We start from the raw sequence: 26,801 nt of genomic DNA, 5'->3' as shown, positions 1-26,801 counted from the left end.
TTTCATTGTACATACCCAGACTTAAGTGTGCGGTTTCAACCTGCATTATAACTCATAAAGCAACTCTTAGGCGGTTTTCGATGATTGTCGCCTCCCGTTTGTCTTGTGCGTACTTGTTAGAAATAAGATTAGAAAAAAGGATTACAATGAAGCTATAAAAAAACACTAAAGACAATGGCACTATCACCCACTGATTAGGTGCTTAACAGGATTTCTTGATAAGAGCTGCAACTGTGGCAAGAAGAACAATTAGTGATACTGATATGTGTGATAACAATAACTTCTTAATTGTGCTTAGATGTGGCATTGAATAGAGCTAATTTTACCACTAGCTATACTGTAAATATTCCTGTTTCTAAAGCAACTGATGATTCATCCTCACAGTCTACAGCGAACATCTGCATTGTTCGCACATGAGAAAAGGAAATAGTGTATGTGTGGGGGAAAAAAAAAAAGACTGAGATGCAAAGACTGGAACTGAGTGTGACAGGGAGATGAGAGAGTTAAGTTTGACTTGAGGAGGTGAAAAGGTAGATAATTGGCTTTCCATGTGGAAAACCATCCTGCAACCTTCCCACTCCACATGCCCTATACACTGACATGCAGCAGACCAGACAGGGAACAGCTGCTCATCCTGCCCAGGCACAGTCATCTATGCCTTGTTACACACCAGGCAAATGAGCCACACACACAAAAATATGTGCACAATTATGCATACCAACAATATAGTTGGTACTTCCTTTAAAATCTGATTCGATGTGCAGCTGTGGACTTCACTTTTGCTTTCTGCGTCTGCTAGACAGAAGTGCATAACTCTCCTGGGAGCAGCATACTGAGCATACCTGGCATAGAGTCAAGAATATAAGGAAGAAGTCAGTGTGTGATGTGCTTTTGTGTGTGTGTGTGTGTGTGTATAATGAATCTAGGTCAGATAGAGGACACTGGGAGGAACTTCAAAGAGTAGTTTGGAGTTAGACTTGATTAACTGTTATTCCAGGACGTTTATTTAGTTACAAAGTCCTCTTTTTCTTTTATATAGAATTTTATTTCGAGGTCAGCCCATTGTTATTGCATTAACCAGAGTTGAGGAGGGACTTAAAGTAAATGAGTTAATTCCAGAGGTCTTTAAGGATCAGCTGGAACAGTAGAAAAGATGGCGATGCAGTGCCATGTAAAAATGCGAGCTGGGACTCACATTTTCTCAAGTTCCTATTCAAGTCACTGACATGCATAAAAACATTATTTTAATGTTTGGTACATGTTTGTGCTGCTTGTATACTTGAGTGTGTAATCTATCAGTCATCCACAGTATATCACTAGACTTCAGTTTGCTAATCCCACATGTTCATGTGTGAACAGAGATTTTTAGGCAGAGGCAGAGGTTCAAAACACAAAAAGCATGTTAAATGAAAACTGTCTCACTAACCGATACGTCACCGCTATGTGGCTTTTCATTTGGTATGCAAAACATCTGCAAGGTTTCGAAGCCCTAAGTACACAGCAAAGGGAGTTTGTCTCTCGGAGCAGACACTTCTTCATGTTGACGGTCTAACCTTTTATTCTGTTATACATTTACCAGCATCTAACATGTTGAAATTTTAACCTAAAATGTATGTTAAAAAAAAAAAAACAAGCTTAAGTGAGTGTTAATTAGTCAATACCCACCCAAACGAATATACCCTGCATCGTTTTCTCTGTATCCTGTGGACCAAGCTGTACTTTGGATCGAGGCACACTACCCAGTCACTGGTGTGTCCACCCTGGGTAGCTTCTTTACCGAGTAGTGATGCACACGACACCTGAACACACACAAAACACACAAAACACGCATGTTTTAAGGCAAAAAGTTCTTGTCAATATCAAAAGTTCCCCAGTATTCCGGGAGTCCTACATTCCAAATATCTTGGCCAAATAAAAGCATTGCACTTGAAGAATGGATGGCTGAGAATTTTATTTTTATTGACTTATTGGTTATTATGATGCTAACACAGTTGCATTCATTTTTATACAATGCAACTTACAAGTCACAATCACATTCAGGGCCAATATGAAGTCTACAGACACCCAACATAGAGACTTTACATCTGTCTTTAAAAGACCCAATACCTTATTGATACACAAATTCCTGTATTCCTGTACACAAATGTACGACCACGTAAATGTTAAATTGCAGAGTCAAATTTGCATTAAGCATTTACAAATTTGGTTTCTGAGAAGCTGGCATTGACTTTATGTGTGCCAATCGAGTCAATAACAGGTGGCCGTTTTACTGACACTCTGATCTTTCAGAGTGTTGAGCATCTGAATGATGAGCATCACTTCCTTGAAGGTTTGCAATAATACAAATTACGGTGACTGTATTTGACCCTCAGCTGGTATGGGTTCCAGTGCTGAACCATGATATGTATACTTCTAATCATGCTGCTTATCTGGGGCTGATGCATCAGTAGCACTGCTCCAGCGATTAAACAAAGACGATAAACAAGGAGGAGAAAATAATTCTCTCATATCCTGAGAGTATAGAGTTGCATTTTGCTTTATTGAATACTTTTGTAGAGTCCTATATCGATAGCCTTTCTGCCTATCACAAGGAGAGAATACCTTGCAGAAAATGGGTTTAATATAGTATAACATACACATTCTTAGTAGTGTGTCCACACCTGAGTCTCTATATTTGATTACAGAAACTTGGTTCATGTATAATTTTTGTTAGCTTCCTTTTCATGAAACCATTGCTAAATGAGAAAATTGCATACAACTTTAGAAGTACCAGTGCCCTTTTAATCCAGTAATGTATAGTCAATAAAATGATTTGCTATAAGCAAAGGCATTGTGCTGAAAATTGATTCTTCAGCACTCAGCCTCACTGTATGCTAAATTCAACCCTAATATTTACCCATCAAGACCCAGCATGTAAGTTTCTTCATTCAGCTTTGCTTTAATGCTTCCTGTACAAACTGCTCAAGTAAACATGTACATACAGGCAAGTTTGGTTTTGTGATGTGCGTTTGCAGTTTTGCAGGTGACTGAGATTTAGCTCAGGAACTGCTGCTCAAATGTTTCCTGCCTGCTTTCTTTAAGCTCTGTCAACTTCAGGAATTCACTTTGCATGAGAAGGAACCATATTGGCCCAGAAGCAATGACATGGAGCTGATAGTCTGTGGCTTTACACCTTTCACGTACAAACATAATAAAATGTGTGCAAATTTGCTGTTGAGTTTAAAACTAAAAATCAATGTTAATGTGTAGAAGAATAGCTGAGAATGGGGGTGTGATTAGTGCCTTCCAAAATAAATTATGGGTATTGGAAGGAAGCCTGTTATGAAGTCACACCGATTGTTGATTCAAAATGAATATATTGAAACTGTGCTTTATCCATGCTTACATTCTGTGGCAATTATCACAGCCTTCTTTATGGCAAGTTCTTTTTATAGCTTTGAAAGAACTGCTTCCTGTGGATTTGACTAAATATCTCTTTCGAGTCAGATAGTTCAGTGACAGGTCAGGCGTGGAGAAACCAGCTGAGTCAACCATTAGACAGGGAATAAAACTTCCCCATTGCTTATTTTTGTTGTTGCACAGAACACAAGAATTGTGCCGTTCATCTGGGGTGCTACTCGAATGAATTTTCGAATTGGAAACCTGTTCCATTATGTCTGTCATTGTTAATGTGCTCCAGCTGAGGGTATTCATCAGCACCACAATGCACAGCGTGCAGTGAGGTGCATTCAAGCGCTAGTTGCCAAGCAATGTTATACAGAATCCAGAGCTGTGAACTAAATGTGTTCATTAAGCATACCTAACAGTGAGAGGAAGGTAACTGCTTGTAGTTGACAAAGCTAACAGGACATTTCCCAACAGTGTATTGCATGCTGTTTGAAAACTCTTCCTCTCATCTGTATGTGCGAGTGTGTGTGCTAGTGTTATATGCACGGAAACTGCTGACTGCTATTGATTGGACAGCTGTGTCGCAGACCATCTCTCTGAGTAACAGTTCCACCAAGCACTGCGTCAGTCAGCATTACAGCTGAGGATGCTGCGATCTCCACCCTGGCTCCTTCCACCCTCGCCTGTCACTGTCAGTGATGGACAGTTCCCTTTCACATCTTCCCGCTAACACGCACACTCATACAATATCTTTGTCTCTTTTCTTGTCCAAACCACTTCCTTCCTCACACAAAAATACACAGTGCATACACACACATACACACATACACACATAATCCAATGCCAATTCATTATGAGCTAAATCTTTGCTTTGTGAAAGATAAAAGTGACACATAGGCATTTGAAGCTGGGTTCTGCTCTGGCTCTATAGTGATTTATCACCAAGCCTATTTCATTACAATTAAAACTGAAGCACATGTATCCAAAAACTTGTCAGGCTATGTTTTTGGATGATAAAAACAAGAGTTCGAAGACACATATTTCAAGTCATCGCTGTCCCTCTATTTCTTTTTGAATTATGATCCAGAACATCTCAATCGATTTGCATTAATTAATGCAGACATAGACCAAGAATAAACCACAGTATTTCATTGATTAAGTCTGAACAGAGGGGCTGTGAGATCCATCTGGATTGTAATCAATAGAATAATGGATTACAGTGCACTGTTGGGCAATACAAATGCTCTGGCTGAGCTGAATGTAAAAGAGATCTGAGTGCAGTTCAGTTATGGGCTGAGAGTTAGAGTCTGATTTCAAAGACCTGTCAACACAATGCAACAATACCTACTTTGTTTATTTGTCAAGTTTTAGTCTTAATGCTACCTTCAAACATCCGGTGCAACCCATAATAAAATGTTTCCATTTTGTGTTTGGGGAAACTACATATTGACATTCTAAAACTATTTGGTGATAATTTTAAACAGTGCATGGCAAAATACAGTTTGTATTTGTAATCTCTGGGTCAAGACGTAAACATTGATTCAAAGTTCCCCCATGAAACCAGCAGCAAAACATCAAGGTTGGTCAATATCCCCATTTAACAACACCTTAGAAATACAGAACAAAATGTGCCACATTTAATACAAAATGAAAACGACCAACCAGGGACCTGTAGGTCAGGAATCAGTGTGTTAAGTTTCAGTCAAAATACTTCTGCTATGCAAGTTCTCACATGAATTTGGATTAAATAGTGCCAAGAAACTACCAATTTCCCACTGTGTGACCCTTTCATTATACTGCTGCATATCTGTTCTTGTATGTATTGCCGTCTCTTGTTTCACTGTATTCTGTTTAATGCTCTTCAGATGAGAGAGCATTTATATCAGTAATTAAAATGAACTCAAATAATCGAATTGAACTCTTAATGCGGCACAGATGAAAACTCTCGTGTCTGTCAGTAAAATACAGTGTTAGCCAGCTTTTCTTATTTGTTTAACCACCATATCAGACATGGTTCAGGGTCAATTGACACCAAACTCTGGAACCACTACTACATTTTAGGATTTGTCTGTTGCAGCCATTGTTTATTGGCTATATGGTCTGCATTTTGTAGATTTTAAATATGCTCAGTCACAAACATAAGCTAAGACTACTACAATACATCAAATAGTGGTTGTTGGTTTTGAAGAAACAGACTCCAACTTAAAAACTATCATAAGTAAAAGTATTACATGAAAGTATTTACACACAAAAAAACCCAAAGCAAATACTAAATGCATAATAAAGCACCCTCAGTGAAGAGGACTTGGTTTCTTTTGGTTATATTTCGCCACTTTTCCAGAATGGTCACATGTTCATGATATAGAAAAAGGAAAAGTGAAAATCAAATAGTCTTTTTCAACAGGAAATGACATTGGGTATCAGTGAGAGTTCAAACAATGACTCACTTGTGGGGCTGTGATGTAGTTGAGGAACCTTGTGGCCTCATCCTCCAGGGACTGATTCTCACTGGCCCATGGCTGCAGATCTATGTGCCAACGTGGAGCCTGTTGGTGAACACACACATGCTAACTCAAAAAGAAAATAGCATAAATGGCAATTACCTAACATCAAAGTAGGGCAGTCGAGTGCAAGGACAATAGGAAATGGAGCTTTATTCTTCTAGATACCAGCCCCTTGAGTATAGCAACTGATGGAACTAGGTCATGATGAGCTCTGTGGAGCAATTTCCCTGCTTCCCTGTAAGTGACAAACTTCTAAAGGTAGTTCCTTTTTCTGTTTCACTAAAATGGCCGCTAATCATACATTTACAATCTCATGTGAAGTGTTCAGCTGTTCAGCTTTAGGATCGCTGGAAAATAAGATCCCATTAGCAGGCTGCTGCAGTTCAGTACTGCTGGGATCACATTTCTGAAATCTGACAGAGCTCTGCTTCATTTCTACTGGAATGTGTCTGCTTGTGATTAGAGCAGAAGCTGTGGGGGTGGTGAGTGAACTGCAAGAGAGGAGGGCAGAATTGTGATGATGTATTAGTTGCTTGCATAATCATTTCTTGGGTCAAACACCATGGCCGTGTGTTCATTAGCACCCTTGGTATAAATTATCCTCAGTGGATGTATGATTGCCAGATTTCCCGCCTGTGATGCTCCACACTGCATCAGTAATGCTCGGGCACTTAAGTTTATTTTAAAATTTCCCACGGTCATGCACAGATCACTCTTGGCTCAAAGTTTTTGGTTTGATCAGTGCAGTGGGTACGTCTGGTGAACAACCTGTAAGAGTAATATCCTTGTGCTGGAATTCAGTCCCATGTTACCAAGCTTTTTTTAAATTCTATTTTTCTTTCTCCTTACAGCTTTTGCATACACAACACATGGGCTCTCCAAAGTTATGACACTTTCATTAATATTCATGTTGCTGAGCTCACAAAAATGCTTTGTGGGATTTTCTGTGAAACTATGGGGTTATGGTCTTGGATAATCTTCCGGATTGTGTGTTGATTAGTTCTTGCAACTTACAGCATTATTACAGTTCATTTCATTATATTCTATTAGCATTCAGACAGTGTAAGTGTTTTAATACAACCCTAATTCCCAAAGTCTCAGGGAGCTGTTTAAAATGTGAATAAAAACAAATCCCATAAACCAACATTGGAATCACAATAGAACATTGGAAACATATCAAATGTTGAAAAAGGGACTTTTTACTATTTCATTGAATTTGATGACAGCAGTACGTCTCCAAAAAGTTGGGATGACAGCAACGAAGGGCTGGAAAAGTAATGTGGTGCTAAAAAGAAACAGCTGGAGGGAATTTTTGCGACTGGTTAGATCCATTGGAAACAGGTTAGTAAAAGAAAGAGCATCTTAGAGAGACAGAGTGTCTAAGTAGTAAAGATAGACAAAGGTTCAGCAAACTGCAAAGAATGTTGTCTACAAATTGTGGAGCTGTTTTGGAATAATGCTTCTCAACGTAAAATTGGGAAGACTTTCAATATTCTACTCCTTTACAGTACATGATACTATCAAAAGATTCAGAGAATCTCCTGACATTTCTGTATGCAAGAGACATGGCCAAAAATCTATATTGGATGCTGGTGATCTTAGGGCTTATGATTTTAAATCATTAAGGTTTTGCCATGGAAATCCATGCATGGCCTCAAGAACACTTCTAGATATAATTTTTATTGAACACAGTTCACTGTGCCATCCACTATTGCAGGCTGAAGCTCTATCATGCAAAGGAGAAATCATATGCGAACATGATATAGAAATTATGATGTCTCCTCTGGGCCACGACTCATTTCAAATGGACTGACGCAAAGTGTAAAACTGTATTGTTGTCAAACGAATCAAACTCAAAATTCTTTTTTCAAAGCATGGATGCCGCCACGTCCGCACTAAAGAAAAGAGGGACTATCTGACTTGCTATCAGCACTGCACATAACCTTGATACTTTTTCAGCAAATGCCTTATATATTTCAGCAAGCCAATGCTAAACTGCATACTGCATCTATTACAACAGCATCGCTTTGTAGTAGAAGAGTCTTGGTGCTGGACTGGCCTGCCTGCAGTCCAGACCCTTTCAGTTGAAAACATTTGGCCCATCATGAGATGCAAAATAGTAAACTGTCTCACATTCAACATTTGATACGTTTTCTGTGAAATAAATGTTGGAAATTGTTGCATTTATTTACATTTCACATGGTGCCTTAACTCTTGGAAATGGAGGTGTACACACACACACACACACACACTGTAAAACATACACTGGATCCTTGTGTGCATTCAATGTACATACTGTAAATTCTGATCTGCTACAACGACAATATCTACTGAACTATTAACACTTGCCTACACTATGTGCACTTCACTGATACAGTATCTGACAGCACCATATGTGTAATTTCTTCCTCCAGTAACGCTGATCTGGGACCTGCCAACACAGAGAATAACCTTCTCCAGAATTACTTGTTGGAGAGCTTGAGCCACTTTTCAGTTCTTAGCATTCAGCCTTAAATCAATTTGCAGTCTGAGCACTTGCAACACTTAATTTCCTTTTCCCTTTCATCCTCCTCCAACATACTACTCATCTTTTGTTTTCCTACTTTTCTCTGTCTATCTCTTTCTGTATCTCCCTCTTCAATGTTTCATTTAAAAATGTCAGTCAACTCTGGTGATGTTGCATGCATATTGTCAGTGCATGCATGTAGTACAGTTAAAACACAGTAGGGTTTGATTGCCATGGACTATGGTTGCTTTAAATCTTCAGCTTCTTACAGGTGAGATTATTCTCCATTAAAAATAATGACTGTGATTCTTATCAATATCGGCTGCATGCTGGCATTTGCCCTTCATTTGGTATAAAAACATTATTATTTTTCTTGTTATATGCTTAATGTGGATGTGCGGCACAGTCAGGAAGAACTGATGTCTGACTTGTGAAATGTGAAGTTAGTTATAAGTCTTAGGGTAGCAATGATGACTAATGGAAGACAAAGCAAGGACAGACAATAAAAATCAACCGCTTCTGGCAGTTGATTCTGGCATTTAATACCTGCTAAAGCATACATTACTATGCATATCTGATGCATGAATGATCTCATGAACAGAGAAAATTTCATTGCCAATATTATAAAGGATAATTTTACCTTTGGACAAAGCTTTATAACTTACTCTTTATGGAAGAGTATGTGCACCCGAGGCATAGCTCTGCAGCAGCCTCTGTGCACATTGGCAAGAATTGCTCAACTAACTTGAAACAGCAGAAATTACAATTTAATTCAAGAAAAATAGAATAAATCAAGAAACAACCATCTGCACTTGCCTAGATAGCCTAATGTAGATTGTGGATGTCATAAAACCCAATAATGCATTTGTAGCAATATAACTTAGAGGATCTGGACAGGAACTGATGAGACGAGGAATATATCATATATTTCATGTTCTATCAAAGCATAATGTATCCTAAAGCTTTTGCAGAATGTATGACCACAGGGAAACAGGGAGAAGCAATTTATAAAATTAAATGTTTCAAGGGAATATAGAAACACACCTTAACTACAAACATAATCCTGCCTCCCTGCAAATGACGCAGGAGCAGAAGGATGATGCAGCAGCCTTTTATGGGAATAAATTATGATAGAGTTGTTAATATTTCTTGCTGATTTTTTCCCCTGATTGGTCCTAAATCTTTGTTGCTGCTGGATCTTGACTGTGCCATAGACTGTAAATAAAAGATGGAATTACATTTGCCTCAAGTTTGGCGTTTGGTCATTGCCACCTTATTCTTTTTTGAACCAGAAGTGGGCATTTCTAAACAACAAGTGTGATACTTGAAACCTAATTTGTCAGGAAATAGTAGTAATAGTCGTAGTAGTAGTAGTAGTAGTAGTAGTAGTAGTAGTCGTAGTCGAGCCATGATATCTATCCAATTATGGTATTATCATCAAAAGGATCACCAGAAACAGAAAGCAGTTGTTAAACAGCTGTAACAGCATGCAAATCATAACTGATATATGGTAAGCTGATGTAGTTCTGATCCAGTTTTATGTGTTCAAATGAACATGAAGTGTGTTAATAAAGAGGTTAGCGTGTCTTTCTGAAATACCTTTATCAAATAAATGTGAAAGTAGACATATAAGTTTGCCACTATTGTTAATGTGCTAAAATACAGATTATGTGTGTCTGGGGAAAAAGAAAAAAAGAAGTGTGAGGACTACATTGGTATCAACAATAATTGACTTCAGCCGATTCTTAACTCAGCCTCCACACACAATATCTGTTGTTCAGGTCTTCAGTAAATTTTGATTTTGACTGCAAATCAAAAATCTCTGGTAAAGGTCACAATCTGACAATCAACCGCCGACAAAAGAGGAAAAAGCCAAAATACCATCCCCAAGCAACACTGCTCCGAAGAGGCAGTAGTGAGGCCTGGAGAAAGAAACACAGAAAGGCTGCACGTTAGCCTGGGAGTCAGTTTACAGGTAGACAAATAACATCTACCTGTGTGCATCCGGGAATTTTGAGAGCTCCCAGAGCGCTCTGTTTCTGATCTGCCCTTTTCATCTGAGCCCTCTCTGCACCACTCAGCTGTCAGGCACCATACATCATCGTAATACAAGGTGGGACTGGGCCACTGATCAGAGGGCAGTTATCTGGGACAGTGGACTCTCTGGGAGGTTTCAGCAAGCTGAGGTTGAGTAAGAATGAAGAAAGGGGAAAGCAAGTAACTAATGGATAAAAAATTTATAGTTTCAACACTTGTATTGTCCTGAAATTGAAATGTCAAATGTTATATTTTGAGACAGTTTTCCTCACAGGCAGTTATTATCAATCTCTTCATTTAAAGTTATTTGTGGAATTAAAATTGGACATATATTTTCATAAATATTTGTGTTGTTCTATGCATGCATTATACAATATATACTCATAAACTCTCAGTTACTGGTGAATCATCAGTGAGCACGGATGAGATTAATGTTAAGCCCTATGTTAGTCAAGCAGCAACAAGTCCTCAGCACCTCAGGGATGATAAAGTGTTAAAGACAAATGAACAGTGCACCATTCAGGGTTTCAGCTGTGAAGACTTAATCCCACAACATCATATGTAATCACATTTCAAGTATGCACATTCAAGTTATTTGCCCTTACATGAATGGCATCAACAATGGAAATGATGGCCTATTCAATAAAGGAAAACATTTGCACATGGAACATTTGAGAAAGTATGAATTTGAATACTGAGAATATAACAAAATGGCAGCAGAGATACAATGAATGTAATAAGCTTAGGTGTCAGTCTAAGCACATCCACTGGGTAAAGTTGAAGAAGTAGCTGAATTATGTGCTGAAAGGTTGCAGGTTGCCTCTGGAAGTGTGATAGCTGAGAGGAGTTCAAGTGTGACCTGAAGAAGAAGTGCTAAAAAGAATCCAAGGCTTTGTTCAACTGAAAGTTATATATGTGGAATAGACAAAGACCTGTAAAGCTGAATGACATGGTTGAAAAAAAAAAATCTTATCAAATTTTCATATACATTTGTGCAACATCTGTGCACTCATAGACAACTTCTTTTGGTGACATTTGAAGTAAAAGTAACTAAAATCCCCTGCTGCAAAGACACATTAATAATGGTTCTCTCCTTACAACTTTGGCAAGTTTTTGCCTCCCGTTTCTTGTAAAACACCATGAACATGATTAACTGATGGGACTGTAATGAATTAATCAGGACTTCTATAGTTAGTCAGGCTTTGAGATTAGTCTGCTGAGTCAAGCATATGACAATCTCAGAGCAGTTCAATTTTCTGATATAACAAATCTTTTCACATGACTACTTGGCAGCAGACTCTGCAACATTAATGGACTACAAGCATAAGAACGGGTGATAAGAAAGAAAACCATTCCAGTATTCACAGGACAAGATTTAAAAATTGATTTCAACTTGAAAACTGAGACAGTAGTTTAAATGTTTATGACCTCAATTTGTCTTCTTTCCATCCAGGCAAAATATAGTTACATAGCATCACAAGACAAATTAATGACTTATTGCATTATTATAATTTCTCTTTGAGATGAATAAAGTGTATTTTTAAGTCAATTTAAAGTAATTTTGTTTAATTTCAAATGGCTTCTCTAAATTGCTCTGGTGTCACTTGAAAATGAGAGGATATTGTATTAAAGTAATGCTCCAAATTCACGTCCAAGCATTTAAAATCTTATATTTAATATTATAAACCTGGACCTGTGCTTTTTTAGTGGCTGTGAGCTTTTTTCAGATTAAGAAACTGTAATTACTGTTAACGTACATATGCAAGTGATTAAGGTATGACAGCCTCCACTACTCCAAAGGCAGAACGTTTGCTTCAGTTTCCCAGCATCAGCATTATAGAGCTATGTTGATCATAAGTGGAGCTAATAATGCAAAGGTCTTGGGGTTTGTTCCCCAGTTGGATCCTTACTGCAAAGCTTCAAGAAATCTGGAAATATGCACCCTTAATCTTTCCATATTAATATGAAAATGCATTCACTTTTGTTCACAGATGAAGTTTAAATTCAGCCCTTTGGCAACACTCACAAATGTATTTTTTTGAAACACAAAAGAGCAAACAACAAACAAATAAAGAGCAGCATTTGATGAAGAGAACATGACGTGACAGATGTCCAGAAAAGAAGAAGAAAGCCTCTACTTTCGGGTTGTGTAGCAGTCAGTGACACTGGATAAATTGTAATTGTAATGGATAATGTGTTTTGTGGATTTTGTGCATTCAATTCAGCGATGACACAACTTTCCTCATTAAATAAAGTCAAACTTCATCAACAAACTGGCTCATATTTAATGTTTGTCTGCTGCAGGGGTTGAATTTTCTTGTGTTCAAGTCAAAAATCAACAAAATATGGGATTTGCCCTGCCCTGCATGTTTGGAAAGAGACGTTTTTGGATCTCTGCCTCGCAGCCTGGGTGTGTGAGAGGTGTGAGCAGCTAGGCCAAGCATGAATAATCCCCGAGGGGGAGAAGGACGGATGGGTGAACATGAGATGACGGGATAAAACAAGAGAAGACTGTCTGCCAAAACCATGAAGGCGTTTGAGAAAAAGAGTGGAGGGAGGTGGAGCTGAAAATGAACAAAGAGGAGATGGAGTGAGGAAGTGCTCCCTTCAGTGAACTAAGAACCAGTTCCACATCTGTATTTTGGATTTACACCAAAACTAAACAAAGTTGATACATTACAGTTAATGACATGTTGGTTTAGAGTGTCAATGGAGACACAGTGTTATCAGGGGCAAGCTGTTATCAGCATTTAAAATGTGACACAGGTCCAAACCAACAGGTGAGCAGTGTCTGACCACTTGAAAGGTATAAAGTCAGTAAGAGGAGGCTGCCAAGTCAGTCCTGTTCATTGGTAAAGAGCCAGAGAGGCTGAGTGCCAGACCAGCTCACTTTTTTTGCATCTGTACTTGCCAGGTTCCAGATCCTGTATAAAAATACCACAAGCAGTGCAGTTGTGAGGTCAAAGCTTTTAGTTTAAAAGTATATTGAATGGCTTTTTTGCAAGTATACACCGTGTTGAAGTTAGAAAATGTTTTTGTGTTTTTTACATGTATGTTTCTGACAGTTTGGGTAAAACTCAATGCTGCCTGATGCAAATCAAGGACAGACACTGTAGTTTGATAAAACAGTTGGTGGATGATTCAGATCAACCATTCTTTGTTTCATTAAAGGTGCTGATAATCAGCAATATGTGCTCAAGTAGCTGATGCTAATGTGAGAATTACTGACATCTGCTGTTTTCTGTTGTGCCTGGTGCGAAATTACATCTTTAACAGGTACAAAGTTATTAAAAAACAATTAGGTGGTGAAATAAAGATAGAAATACAAACATTGGTGCCCTTCACAAATATTTGGTTGAGGTATCTTTGGCAGCAGTGACAGCCTCTAAATGTTCCATGAAGCCATGTAAAAGCTTCTTGCACATGTTTGCAGGCACTTTCTTCCTTTACTCCGTTGCTACTTTTTCTTTGAAACTCACTGGAATCCCTTTTGCGGTGGCAAATTTTTATCTTTATGAGAACATTTTCAAGGTGTTTGGACTTGTTGTTGGCTATTTTAGATCAATACATCTTCAACAGACTGTCTGCTTTCAAAAGAGTTGAATGACATTTTTCTGAAATGCTTTGTTATCTTTTTGTTCAGTCACTTTTGGCATCAGTGCGTTCAGTACCACAGGCAGCAAAGAAGACCCACAGCATTATTTAATCTCTGCCATGATTCACTGTTGGCTGCATGTTCTTTTTCTTTATGGACTGCATTTTATCACATATCAACAAACTGATCTATGGCATTTCCAGGGTATTCCAGGTATTCTTTGGTTTTCTCTGTCCATGGGACATTACTCCAGTGAGACCATTTCGCAAACATTTCCCTTTCATTTTTCTGTATTTTTTTTAATCAGTGGTGCCTGGCTTAGTTTGCTACAATGAAGCTCTTTTTGGCTCAGCATATAGCATACAATCTGGGCTGAAACTACCACTCCAGCTGTTTAAATGTTGTTAAATGTTTTTTCTTTTTAAAACCTGCATCACATATTTCTTCTTAGCAGCAGCAGCTCCAGGAAGCATTTCACAGTGTCTGTCTCTGAAACCCCCTGATATTACAAAATCTTCACCACTTGTCCTGTAGCCTTTGGAATTATGACTTTATTAAGTACATATTATTATTAAGAATCTAAATATTTCTGATGCTCTTGTGCCTCTGCTTTTTTGCCCAGTAAAAACATCACTTGGGGTAAATTAAGAGTCCAAGTTTAGCATAGGTGTGTCTCATTTGTTGTTATTCCTATTAAATTCCTAAAAGAACATCATTGATTTAATCTGAATTTAAAAAACAAAATCTTATTGCACCCTATGGAAACCACCACAACATTGTTGTTGTTTCATAACTTTAGAAAGGTTTCCAGAATAATCTGACAAGTTAAATACAAAATCATTATGCATTTAATTCAGGAGGATTTATAAAGAAACTGAGATTACAGTTATACATGATGATAATAGTTATACATGATCATAATTCTTAGTTTAATGAGTTTATGAATGAGATAATGCATGGTGGAGTAAAGCTAGGATGTTTATTAGCAATTAAAGTCTTTGTAGATGGTAAATATTGTAGGTTACAGTGTCTTTTTTGTTGTTTAAAAGATCTTGATGGTTATCACACATTAATCATGCATAATACAAGAACTGCTAAAGAAAGAAGCTTCTGCTACTGATGGAAATGTAACACTTCTTTCAAGTGAAGGCGTGCTGCATTCACTGTCACATCCAGGAAATCCTTGATGAACATGAACACTTTCTTATAATTTCAGTGCATAGGGCCTGCTGTTTTATGATGTTATTATTGTTTAATAAAGACCAGATTCGGTTTTCTGTCTCTCAGGACCTTCCAACTTTCTGTGTATGAAGCTATTATCTCTGAACCCATTGTAAACATGTGTTTTTACTAAATATATAAAAAAAAGATAAAGACAATAATTTATTGTCAGTTTCGTCTTTCTGGCTGTTCATGAGATTCATTGACTCTGGAACCAGGCTCATCCTTTAAGGATTATCTAAGCATATATCCACACTGCAGGCAAGTTTCATCTAATGGTCAGATCAGAGCTCCTAATCCTTATAAAATCCCTACTGCAATACAAGGTATTCAAAATGGTGAAATTATCGCATGCTGGGTTAAATCAGCTGGTGATAGTCAGTGCCAGAAACTGAAAACTGCCTCACAATAAAACATATGATGAAAATATGATAGGCTTTGAGCACAGTCAATGTATGGTATATATGGGATGATCGCAAAGATTCAGCCTGACTAAGCTCTGGGGGTCTGGCTAATCTAGGAGATAGAGGGACTGACTTTCAGACTAAATGCAGATGTCTCACTTCCTGCAGCGTCATCTCTTTTCCTCTGGCAGGCCTGGCTCATCAAGCCAGCCCAGCTCGCTGCTGGAGTACAGTGAGACACAGAAAGGGTATAACAGAATTAAGGCAAGGGATTACGCTGATATTTCTTTAATAAAGGCAGTAATCTTCGAAGAGTTCAGTCTCAGAAACAGAGAGAGCCCATGGAAGATTGGAAAGATGCATGAAAAGTGAGCTTGAAGTGAAGTGTGTGCATGTGTGAATGAGTGAAGGATCAAGCTTGGCCGCTCGGACCCAAATGATGGGAAGAGAAGATGAAGAGAAGATGTTCTAGATGGTTCTCCTCTGTGCTGTTTCTCAGACGTCAAAACGACAAAACTGTGTGTCTCTGAGACTGTAGTGTGGAAGAAGAATAAAATCCTTGCAACCTTGGATTTCATAACAAGTTGCAAAAAAAGACTAAACGTTAAGACATGTCAGCTAATTAGGTTATGGTAACCTATTGTTGATAAGTAATGTGGTGGAAAAAAATTATATTATCCAAGTAGCGTTAAAGTGTGAAAAGCACTCAGGCAGGTTTATCGCGTAGTTCTTGTACAAAAGAGAGCAAGAGACAGAGTATCTGTATCAGAGTGTACCACTGTGCACGTCTTATTATACCCAAACACAGGAGAAAGAAAAAAGTCTGTGTATCAGACTGTGCAAGCAAACTTCTTCTTATGAGCCGGACGGCCTTGCGAAGTGTGCAAAACAGAATGAACAATGAATAAAATAAATGATTTACTGGGACATCTAGTGCCTGAGAAAAGAAGACCAAGTCTCATAATTAACGTAAACATAATGAGACACAAGCTTAAGGCTAAATAAAAAAATTCCGTTACAGTAACAAAGAATAAACATCTCAAGAGCTCTGTCATGATTCCTGATCATATTTATCAGTCGTAATCTTAAAAAAAAACTGAATGATGGCCTAATAACAAACATAGCCAATCACTCACTCCAAAGCAAGAGTGCGTGATGGTAGGAATGTGGTGTGTAGTGTTGAGTGGTGATAGAGCCAAAGTGCAGTCGTAATGCTTCTGAATGTTATTCAGCGTTGGTCATGCTTCAGCATTCTGTACTTTTGTCACATCTCTAAGCACTTGATATCTTCTACTTTAGGACAGTGCAGATCTGATGCACCTTATGGAATATGGCTGACTCATGGCACTGGATAGGGCTGTTCACAGGGTCAAAACACACAGATACCTAATTATCATGCATCTGGTGAGAAACACAGGGTTTATTATAGAAATAAGACAATAAAAGTAAGATAAATAAAACAAATACTGCTCCCTGTTGTGTTTTTCAAAGAAAGGAGCTGCCTAAGACTTGGTTTGATAGATCATTTTGTTTTCAGTTACCTGACAGCATAACTAAACGGTCCACTTAACACAATAATCTTTCTCCAACTTTCTTGTATAGACAATCTATAAGCATATATACACACATTTTAACCCTGTGTCCTTCGTAGAGTCTTCTGAGTTGTTGTGCCACATGCCATGAACTTAAGTCTCTTTGGTACTGGCTGTTGCCTTGGAAACACACTTTCCCCCTCTGGTCACATCATAGTAACTTCATTCATGTATACATTCATACATCCACTGAGGCATAGATGTTCCTGTCAATCTCTGCATGGACTGAAATGGCTGTACAGGGTATGCAAATTGGATTTAAAAAAAAAAAGAATCGACGGGCACCTCTGGAAACACACAATCCTTTCGTTTGATCACATCTGAACCTGGCTGTCTTGGCCAGCGTCACATTAGACAGACGGAGGTCTTATTGTCAGCAGTTGCTATCTGTGTGTGCCTGTCTTCTTGGAAAATATCCTAGATATGAGATCTGTGTTTGATGCCTTGTTGGAAAGAGTAGAGGCAGCATGCTAAGCACCATATGACACTTACTTCCTGAGATGGAGCTGGAAATACAGATAGCATAACAGGGTGAACACCAGACAAGTCAAAGAAATGTCTACCCTTCGCTGTTTTGTTTTTCTGTATATATATTGATTTATTTATTTCATTTGCCAGTGTGTTGCATGTGTCGCATACATCCTAGCTGCACCAGTAAACAGGAACTGAATGATGATGTTCTATATGGTACTCTATGAATGACACTGTTTTTTGTGAGATTTGCGTGGATCTGTGCCGTCTGCACAAGCACTCAGCTTGTGTTTCTGGTTCCATCTCCTCTGCTGTCATCTTCTCCGTATGTTTTCTATTCTCATAATCATGAATTGCAAAACAAATCAACTACTGCTACCGCAACTATATGGAGTATGTTGAGTGAGAGACAGACACACACAAATATCTTCTTTAAACAGAAACAAAGAAGGTTTTGGGGTTTTTTTTATATGATAAAGGACTTATGTTACAACCAAATCAAGGAGAATGCCAAATGCGACTGAAAAGGCTTTCTGTTTTGTTGGTGAAAAAGTGTCAATAACGGTTTTCAGGTTTTCATTATCCATGTGTGCATGTGTTCGTTGATGGGCACTGAGGTACTAAGACTGGAGCTAGAGCGCCTTATTTCTGAGGTCAATGCACTCATTCATATCAGCTTGGAGAGACTTTCTGGAATGTTCCAGACAAGGCGTCCATGTCTGAAGGGAGTATTGTGCGATCTGTATCCTGGACCTTTTGACACTGACCCCTTCCACCCCCAGTGGGCGTCTTTGTATGATGGCAGTCAGCACACACAACGGGCCGACTGTAACGTCAACATTTTCAACATTCAAAAGTTTGGATAATTCCAGGTATAAGAAATATAAGCAATTATGCTAAGCTCTACTTCGATACACTCTCGGCTGTTTTTTTACACAATATTTCTCTCAAACTTGCAGAAATGGAGTGAATGAATATCTGAAAGCTTTCCTTGTGCTCTTTCCCCCATTGGCACAGATTCTAAGCTGGCCTTGCTTTTACTCAGACTTGGATGCTAATCTCAAATGGGGCAAGTAAAGCTATGAGCCTTTCTAGAGCCGTTTATTTCTCCAGGGTCGTTGGCATGAACATACGATAATGTGCAGTGATAAGATCTTAAAGAAACAAAGTGCTTGTATCTTTACTTCTCCGCTTTGGTTTCATGTACTAACAGTTATTGCACCTTTCTATGCAACCTGCTTTTGAGGTGTTTGTGATCCAACTGTAAGAGCCTATTATACTGCTCTTGTTGCTTAAAATTATCACTCAAAGGAAGGAGGTTTTGCACTTTAAGTAGCAGCTGTGTTTGCAAGTTTAATCTTTTTTTTAGCAATAAAACCCACATGCAGTTACAGAAAGATTGCTGCATTGATGCTCTATGTAATTTTGTGTAAAGTGGGTGTTCTTTGGTACAAAGCGAAAAAAAATGTTAATTGAAAAAAAAGTGAGAAATACATATTCCACACCAAGATGTACACCCACAACAGCTTGTGACTTCTTCTTCACAACACAGACATATCTATCTTTCCAGTCTCTAAGCTTCCCATTTGTTGCCTGAACACAAAAGATCAGCTGGATTAGGTTCTATGGACATGTTTTGTGCACAGGGGGCATAAAACAAAGCTAACTTGCAGAGGTGACAAAGCAGTGAACTGTACAAATTGCCAGAAAAGATGGTAAGAAATTGTTTGATATTCCAAAGGATTAGATGCAGTTTCACAAAAGCAGAAGAAGACTGTGGGTCGAGGACAGTAAAAAGTGCTGATTGGGTCCTGCAAGGCCTGAAGGCAGCAAAATGTCTTTGAGCCCTTATCATAAAACTATCTCTTGTAACAACATATAAAACATGATTATAAGCATCTAAGGATTCATATGGATGCAGGTTTTTTTTTTTTGCAAATATTGTCTTTTTTGTTTGTTTTTTTTATCATTATTTTTCACCATATATATTCGATCACAGTCAACTTCAGCTCCAAAATCTGGGGAAGAAATAGTTTAAAACAAAACACAAAGCTTTCTTTAAAGTCTAAATCTATAGTATCAAACTCTGCAAGCATTTTATGGAATTACTGGTCTTGAGATCTGCAGATTGTTCGTGTAGTGACGAAAAACTTTCATTAAGAGAAGATTTTTTCTTTTTTTCATTTTCAAAAACCCAGGTTGACTCAGGTGACATGTCAGCTTCTCAGCTGTCGAATTCTTGTGACTTTTTCCTCAGATGTCCCAGCAGGAGGTTTAAGATGCCATGAGAACGGACTCTGGTCACACCTTTGGGATTACAGAAGTCAACCCTTCTTTTCTAACAGTCCCCCTCTGTCCCCACCAGTCTCCGATGAGCTAAGCCTCTCAATATTCTAAGACATGACCAAGGTCACTGGTTTCTGCATTTTAAATTCCTCTGAGGCCCAGCACTGGCTGACAGACAGCACAAAATGACTTTTTCAGTCCGCTCCGTTCCCTAACACTGAACTCATTACAGCTCATGAGCTAAGTATTCAATTGCAGTCATAATGTTGCTCATAAGAACAAAAGTATTAATACTTGCTGTGCAAAGAAATGATCAGTCTCCTGTCTAATTGAAATAACAAGTGCATTGAAATGGACGACTCTATCGATAGACTTTAGTGAAATCAGTTATTGTGATATGAAATATTTATGAATTTAATGAAGATTAATTCAGTTTTTCTGGTTATTTTTCTGCCTTTTACAGTATTACATTCATTTTTATAACCTCTGGGCGTTAAACAACTTTTCAAACCTCAGGCCCCTCTTATGTTTCCAGATGTAAAAGATTGACATTTAATCATAGTTACATCCCTGGATGATCATTTCAGTGGGCTGCAGTGAAGTTGTGGGTCAGAAAATCTTTAGAAAACTTGAAGGCCTGTCAGAAGGAATTCAGATGGCATTTTGCCTCGTGGTTATGATCTATGCACTGTGTGTTTGTTGGCTTTGAGATTCAGTGTGTGTGACATGTGAATGGCAGCTGGCCTATCTGGGAGAAATCTCTGAATCATGCTGGCACAAAATTCCAGCACCAAAGTGCTATGCCCACATTCTTGCAGAGCTTTCTCTGTGAAAAGGGATTGAGGGAAGAGAGAAAATAATGAAGTGCATTATGTCAAGCAGTTCAAGGTTAACATTTGATTTCTTCTTTAGTTTGTAGACACTGTGTTTAGCATCTTTCAGTGACAGATATTTAGAGGAGTGATTTAAGAGAAGCTGCAAAGTGAGCGTAGGAGAAAAGGAGGAGTCTCGTCTTTTGACAGGAATCAGTTAGATTTATGAGAAAATATGGTAGATGAAAATAGATAAAACTACCTTTTTCGATGGCTGCCTTAAGCACCAATTTCTGCATAGAGATTTTCCAATGTGGCAAAGTTGTGGACTGAATTTGTTAAACTACAAGAAGCGCAAGTGACACTTTCTACACTTCACTGGTGGGTGAAGATGTTTCCTGTTATTGCTATATTAGATTAGCTACTTTCCCCCCAAAACACTGTGTAAAAAACATGCAATGAGAACCACATATAAAACAGAACAAGTAATTAAGTCTTAAATATAAACGCATTTAAAACAAGAACTATTTCCGTTTGTATTATCAAAAGTGAGGAACATTTCTAATTTTTATTAGAACGGTACATCTCAGCAAACTGAATGCTGAGCAGTGGGAGGCAGCAAGTTACATAACATAGAACAAAAAAAGAGGAGAAAAAAAACACGGGAATTTGAGGGTGAATTGTTCTCTGGCAAACTCAGTCGGATTACTTGTCACCCATCATTACAATTTCTGCAAGAAACAGCCCTATTTGTCCTTATACCCATTTTTCAGGTAAGACTGATCAGGAAAGTATGATCAGAGAACAAAAAGAAGAATCTCTACTCTGAGAGAGGCAAATAAAAACTTGTTGTTGTAAACTAAACAGTATAGAGTGAGCAGATGGGAGATTGAATATACAATTCTTACTGATGCTGATGAGTTGTCAAACACAAGCCAGAAAAAATACTGCTCTACAGGAACATGAGGGCCACAAACCCAAACAGAATTAGACAGAGAAGAACTGTACTTCCTTCAAAAAACAATCGTTCAAGCATTATTTCTATCAAACATCTTCAGAATTTTCTCACTTATACCAACCTAACTTGTAAGACAACTTCTATGGCAAGAATTTCAATGGCAAGATTTGTCTATTATCATATATTCAATGATCCAATGACTCTATGTTTGTCATCACCAATTCAAAACTTTAGCTGGAGAACATGCACGGAAGCTGTGTTTTATATCTTCTTCTCCTGCCTTTGAAATATATAAACATTTATTCCTATGAACAGCAGAGAATGTTAAGAATATTTTCAGAATTTTCTATCACACAAACACTTCACTGCAGGATATCCTTAGTAATGGACATGTTCTCATGATTTGAAATACCCTTAAGTGGTGCCTCGTTTAAGTAAACAATAAGCAGGATGTGATGCTAAATGTGAGCTGCAGAAATTGCAGTTACTTGTTTACAGTTCAGGCCAAGGATGAGTCAGAGATGGGGATATATGCATTTGTGTATGTTAAACCATATGCTAGTTTTTCTCATTTTTTTTGCATTTGGATCAGGTGAATCCAACATCACGACAGACTGGATTAATAACGATGCTGATGCACAACTTATTCTTTCTAGGCACGTAGACATAGTTTAAGTCTTGCTATGTGACAACATCAAATATTTGACGTGACACTATGTCTCCCTCCCACTATGTAGATGTTCAACATTATTAAATTTTTAAAAAACTAAATAAAAGAGGTTATAAGGAGATAGTATGACTCCAGGAGTGTGACAATCATCTCACAAATTGTTAAATTTGCCACAGTTCTTTCACTTTTCTAGCTCACTTTCAATTCTGATTGCTTGCTTCTCTGCTTTACTCTCATTTGGGAACAAGGTTAAAATTGATGTACATGGTTACACATTTAATTATTCATGGTTCCGTTTTCCAGTCATGCCATATGGATGATGCCCTGCACACAACAACAGGCTTGTTGTATATTGCCATCTCCTGATTTCTAACCATGGATTGTGATCCACATCCTCTCCTGCCACTGGCAGTAGTGACAGCAGAGCAGGGATGGAAAGCAGAATTAAAAAATATGATGTCATACGGTGACTCCTCGTGACCCACTGAGCCGCCAGCAGTTGTTTCTTTTTCAGGATAGTTTTTCAGTAAGAGAGACAGAACTTCACTGGAGTGTGCAGGCTTGATATTTTCACTGTGTCAGTGTGTGCGTCACTGTGACTTCAGGCCAGTTGTCTGTTTATTCCTGCGTTAAAATCAGGGGCTGAGTCATCAGTGTATGCAGTTGTCTGCTTTTCTTTATTGTTGTCTCTTTCTCCCCCTCCTTCCCTGCTGTTGTTGTCTGGGCTGGCACATTTTATGTCTGTCTACAATTTACCAACTCATCCTTCTCTTCTTGTCCCACCGGAGAACAAAGTCTGTATGAGGTAAATAATTAAAGATGGTGTGTGTGTAATGTATGTGTGTATATATGTATTTATTTGGATAAACAGCTAAAAAAATTTCCTTTAGATAAGTTATTATTAAGACAGTCCCTGAGGAAGTCTTGCTCAAGCACATATATACACACAGTTTATTCAGGGAGACAGAATTTGTCAGCCACCATCTGTCCTGTCACCTTTTTGACAACAACATCTTGTGGTAGTTTTTTAAAAGAGTTTTGTCTTTGTGAATTATTTCCTGTGTCTTTAAGTTCAAAGCTGAATACCCTTAACCTGTGGATTTTTTTTATACCAACAGCAGAACAGCTGGTGTTGCATTTGAGGACCAGCAGTACCTTTTATATGTTGTCAAATCAAAATGTCATAAATCAAGTAGGTAATGTGAAAATTAATGCATTCTATATTCTTTCTATGATGTGTTGTCTGTTAAAAGCTATGGATCTCGCGTTGTGTTGTATCATAAACTGACACACAAATAAAACTCCATGTCGAGATGCTGTCATATGAAAAAGTAAGCAGTCTTTTTTGTCCAGTTTGGACAAATAAACATTTAACTGTTGTTGAAACGATGTTTTAAAGGTGGTGTACTTAAACACCATCACAGGCACATGTTTTGTTTTTTCAAACTTTCCTTAAACAGGAACTGAAGAGACATGCTATTCTTGGCTACAAAGGTTAGCATTTCCCCTTTTGGTTGCAATAGTCTTTAACATTAATCTATTTGACTGCTCTTCCTTGTACAGATCAAGATGTTTGAGAGTTTTCTTGCATTTGCTTCTTCTTTTTTGTCTTTTTTGTCTTCTTTTTTTGTCTTCTTCTTTTTTATGTTTAGGATTATTATCTTTTTGAGATATCTACTTGTCAAAATTCTGGACTCTTTGGCATCAAACGTTTTGCTGTTGGACTTGATATGCTGAGCCATCTGTCATGGATACATTGACAGGCCTTTGACATCCGCATCACTTTCTTCACAGTAAAATGATCTATTTACACAAAAGACACTTAAATGCCATTGTAATGCCATATATGTATACAACTAAACTTTGTTGAGTAAAGCTCAGGCTGCTAACACACAAAGCAACAAGACACTGGACAAAAAAGACAAAAATGTTATTTTTTGACGGTGTGGGCAAATGCCCCTATTACATGTTTTGCTATGAGTAGGGACTGTCCTTCAAAACATTTGTGACACATGCAGAATAGCAGTCCTGCTTTCAAGCCTTTTTTTTCTTCTGCAATGCATGAATATATGCTGAAAAATGGGATGTAAGTCTAAAGCTTTGACAGGAATAAAGAGAACACAAGGAGATTGAGAATGAGGAACGCGCTACACGGCAGGGAAAAAGAGTTAAAGTGATCTTCAAGACGAGTGCCTAAAGGGAGAAAAGTGAGGGAGAATGTCGGCAGAGGAAAAAGTGGGAATTAGGGAATTTCGTGCTGCAGCATAAAACATGGAATTTTCGTGTAGGCTCCTCCAGGGCATCTTAGAAGACTACATTTTGCGTGAAGAATCAAGGAGAGGGAGCCCATGGTGTTGTGTAATATTGATGATGAACAAGAGTTCATATCTTGTTGCGGTATGATAGCCCTGCAGTGATTTCTGTGGCATTTAAAACTCTGCACGGTTGTTCGTTTGTCTCAAGTTACCATAGCTCGTTAAAGATTTAAAGACAAAAGTGAACAAGCATGTATTTCCCCAAAGGAAAGGTATAAGGAGAAGCAGTGGAGAGGAAAACAGGAGACAAGATCAGGGACGGGCATATTTGATGTGTGTATGTGAACAAGTGTGTACTGATGGTGAAAGAAAACAGCTCTGAAGGGGGAACAACAGGGAGATGGATGGATGGGGAGATCAAATGACAAAATAAAGGCAACAGCAGAGTGCAGAGATAAATCAAAGGGAAATGCTTGAAAAGTCAACAAAACAAAGTGAAATAGAGGTTTACAGGCTGGCATGCCAACACACCCTTTGTAGGTCATGGAGTTGAGCTCCAGGAATTTGTGCAAGTGTGCATGTATGTGAGCACTTTTATATGTGAACAGACATGTTTCCTCCAAGGGAGGCTTTGTTTGAATCATCTCTTGTTGGAAGTGACATTGCACCCATTTGCAGCTGAAAAACGAGGAGTGATTGACTTGCAGTTTGTGTTTAATTTATACCTGTTTAAACTGTAGACATTTGTCTGAAAATTAACACAAGCATCTCTTAGTGCTACAAACTGGAGTGGCAAACCCTCTTTTTCAACTTCAAAGTTTTCACAGGCGCTCATTGAACATGCATTGATTCTGCTGCCTGTGCTTCCTTCATCACTCTCCTGGGATTACCAAGCTTTAAGCCAGTGACTCACAGAGGCAGAGTAAAAGCTCCTTGTTGAGCCACTCTGTCTGCTGCCACTTCAATTTTATATCAGATAACCTTGACAGAATCTTGATCACAGCAATTAAGAACAAAGAGGTTGATGGTGTATTAAACATACCTTTCTGTGTAGTTGGAGGGGTGGGCAGCAGGGTGGCAAAATGTCCTCTTTGTCTTGATCCCTCTCCCCAGCTTGATTGTCCTTCCTCAGAGTGTGAACATGGGATATTCTCCTTTTAATGCCTTTGTCCTGCTCTTCTGCTTCTGCAGAGACCTGTTTCATTCCACTTTGTTGACCCCGGTTGTGATTAGACTGGGTAGGACATCCCAAAGCCAGAGGTGCAGGGGTGCCCTGCCAATCTGTCTCCAGGTAAACATGAATGCACACGCACACAGCAGTGAGCAGAATGCCCAAGCGCAGCAGCAATCCCAGGGTAAGGCGCTCTCTGCACATGTCCATCTGCTACTCTGTCCTCCACGTGTCTCTATCCGTCTTTAGTCCACTGTCTCAGCTAAAAGTTTTGCATTTTTTCTTTGTTTTTTTACCCCATTCTCTTCTCTTCTCTTCTTTTCTCTTCTCTTCTCCTCTACCATCAACACAACAGTGGTAAATTAATGAAGCATGTTAAGAGCACCTTTGCTCATAAACCAACACACACGTGAGTTTGCATCTTAACTATCGTGGCAGTGTGCCTGTTAGTGCTGAGGCTCTGCGAGCAGATCCTGAAATACAATATGAGAGGTCCTCTTTGAAAACTTTGGGAACTCCCCCCTCACACTCGCAAGTCCCACTTTTAACAAACACACACGCCCCTTTAATTTGCTTTCCTTATTCTTTCTAGCAGGCTCACATCACACACACACAGACACACACAACCCTCTGTGGCTCTGCCCCTTTCTTGGAGTTGCTTCTCCCGCCCAGCTGAATCTCAGGTTACTGTGTAAGTCCAGATATACAAGACTGCAGGGCCTGCTGCTCGGCTCCGGGTCCTTGCTGGACTTTCTCATTATCTGTTAGCTCTTTCGCTGAACATGACAGCTCAATCTGCATAAAATTCCACGCATTCATGCTCAAGTCAGATTTTCTTTCTCTTACATGCAACAGACTGAAGATTTAAAAGGGCCGGAACAAGATTTTAGAAATACACGCTGTGCTCCATGATTTTGTTGCAAGCATCAGTT

At 38.5% G+C, this 26,801-nt stretch overlaps 1 protein-coding gene across 1 annotated transcript in view; it reads right to left on the bottom strand.

Moving 5' to 3' along the window:
• mettl24 (methyltransferase like 24) overlaps positions 1 to 26,373 on the bottom strand; it is a 34,849-nt gene extending 8,476 nt beyond the window's left edge. Inside the window, exons 1-3 of the mRNA XM_072361765.1 lie at positions 25,741 to 26,373; positions 5,835 to 5,933; positions 1,666 to 1,799 (exon numbers count right to left, since the gene is read on the bottom strand). Of these exons, the coding sequence (XP_072217866.1) occupies positions 1,666 to 1,799; positions 5,835 to 5,933; positions 25,741 to 26,079 (572 nt within the window). The 5' untranslated portion in view covers positions 26,080 to 26,373. The remainder of the gene's footprint in view (positions 1 to 1,665; positions 1,800 to 5,834; positions 5,934 to 25,740) is intronic.
• Positions 26,374 to 26,801: the final 428 nt, after the last annotated feature.

This window comes from Leuresthes tenuis, unplaced genomic scaffold (genome assembly GCF_036924035.1).
Source record: "Leuresthes tenuis unplaced genomic scaffold, fLeuTen1.0.hap1 SCAF_13, whole genome shotgun sequence".
Lineage (NCBI taxonomy): Eukaryota > Metazoa > Chordata > Actinopteri > Atheriniformes > Atherinopsidae > Leuresthes > Leuresthes tenuis.
The sequence above is the reverse complement of the archived record's forward strand: the minus strand, read 5'-3'. Positions and strand labels throughout refer to the sequence as shown.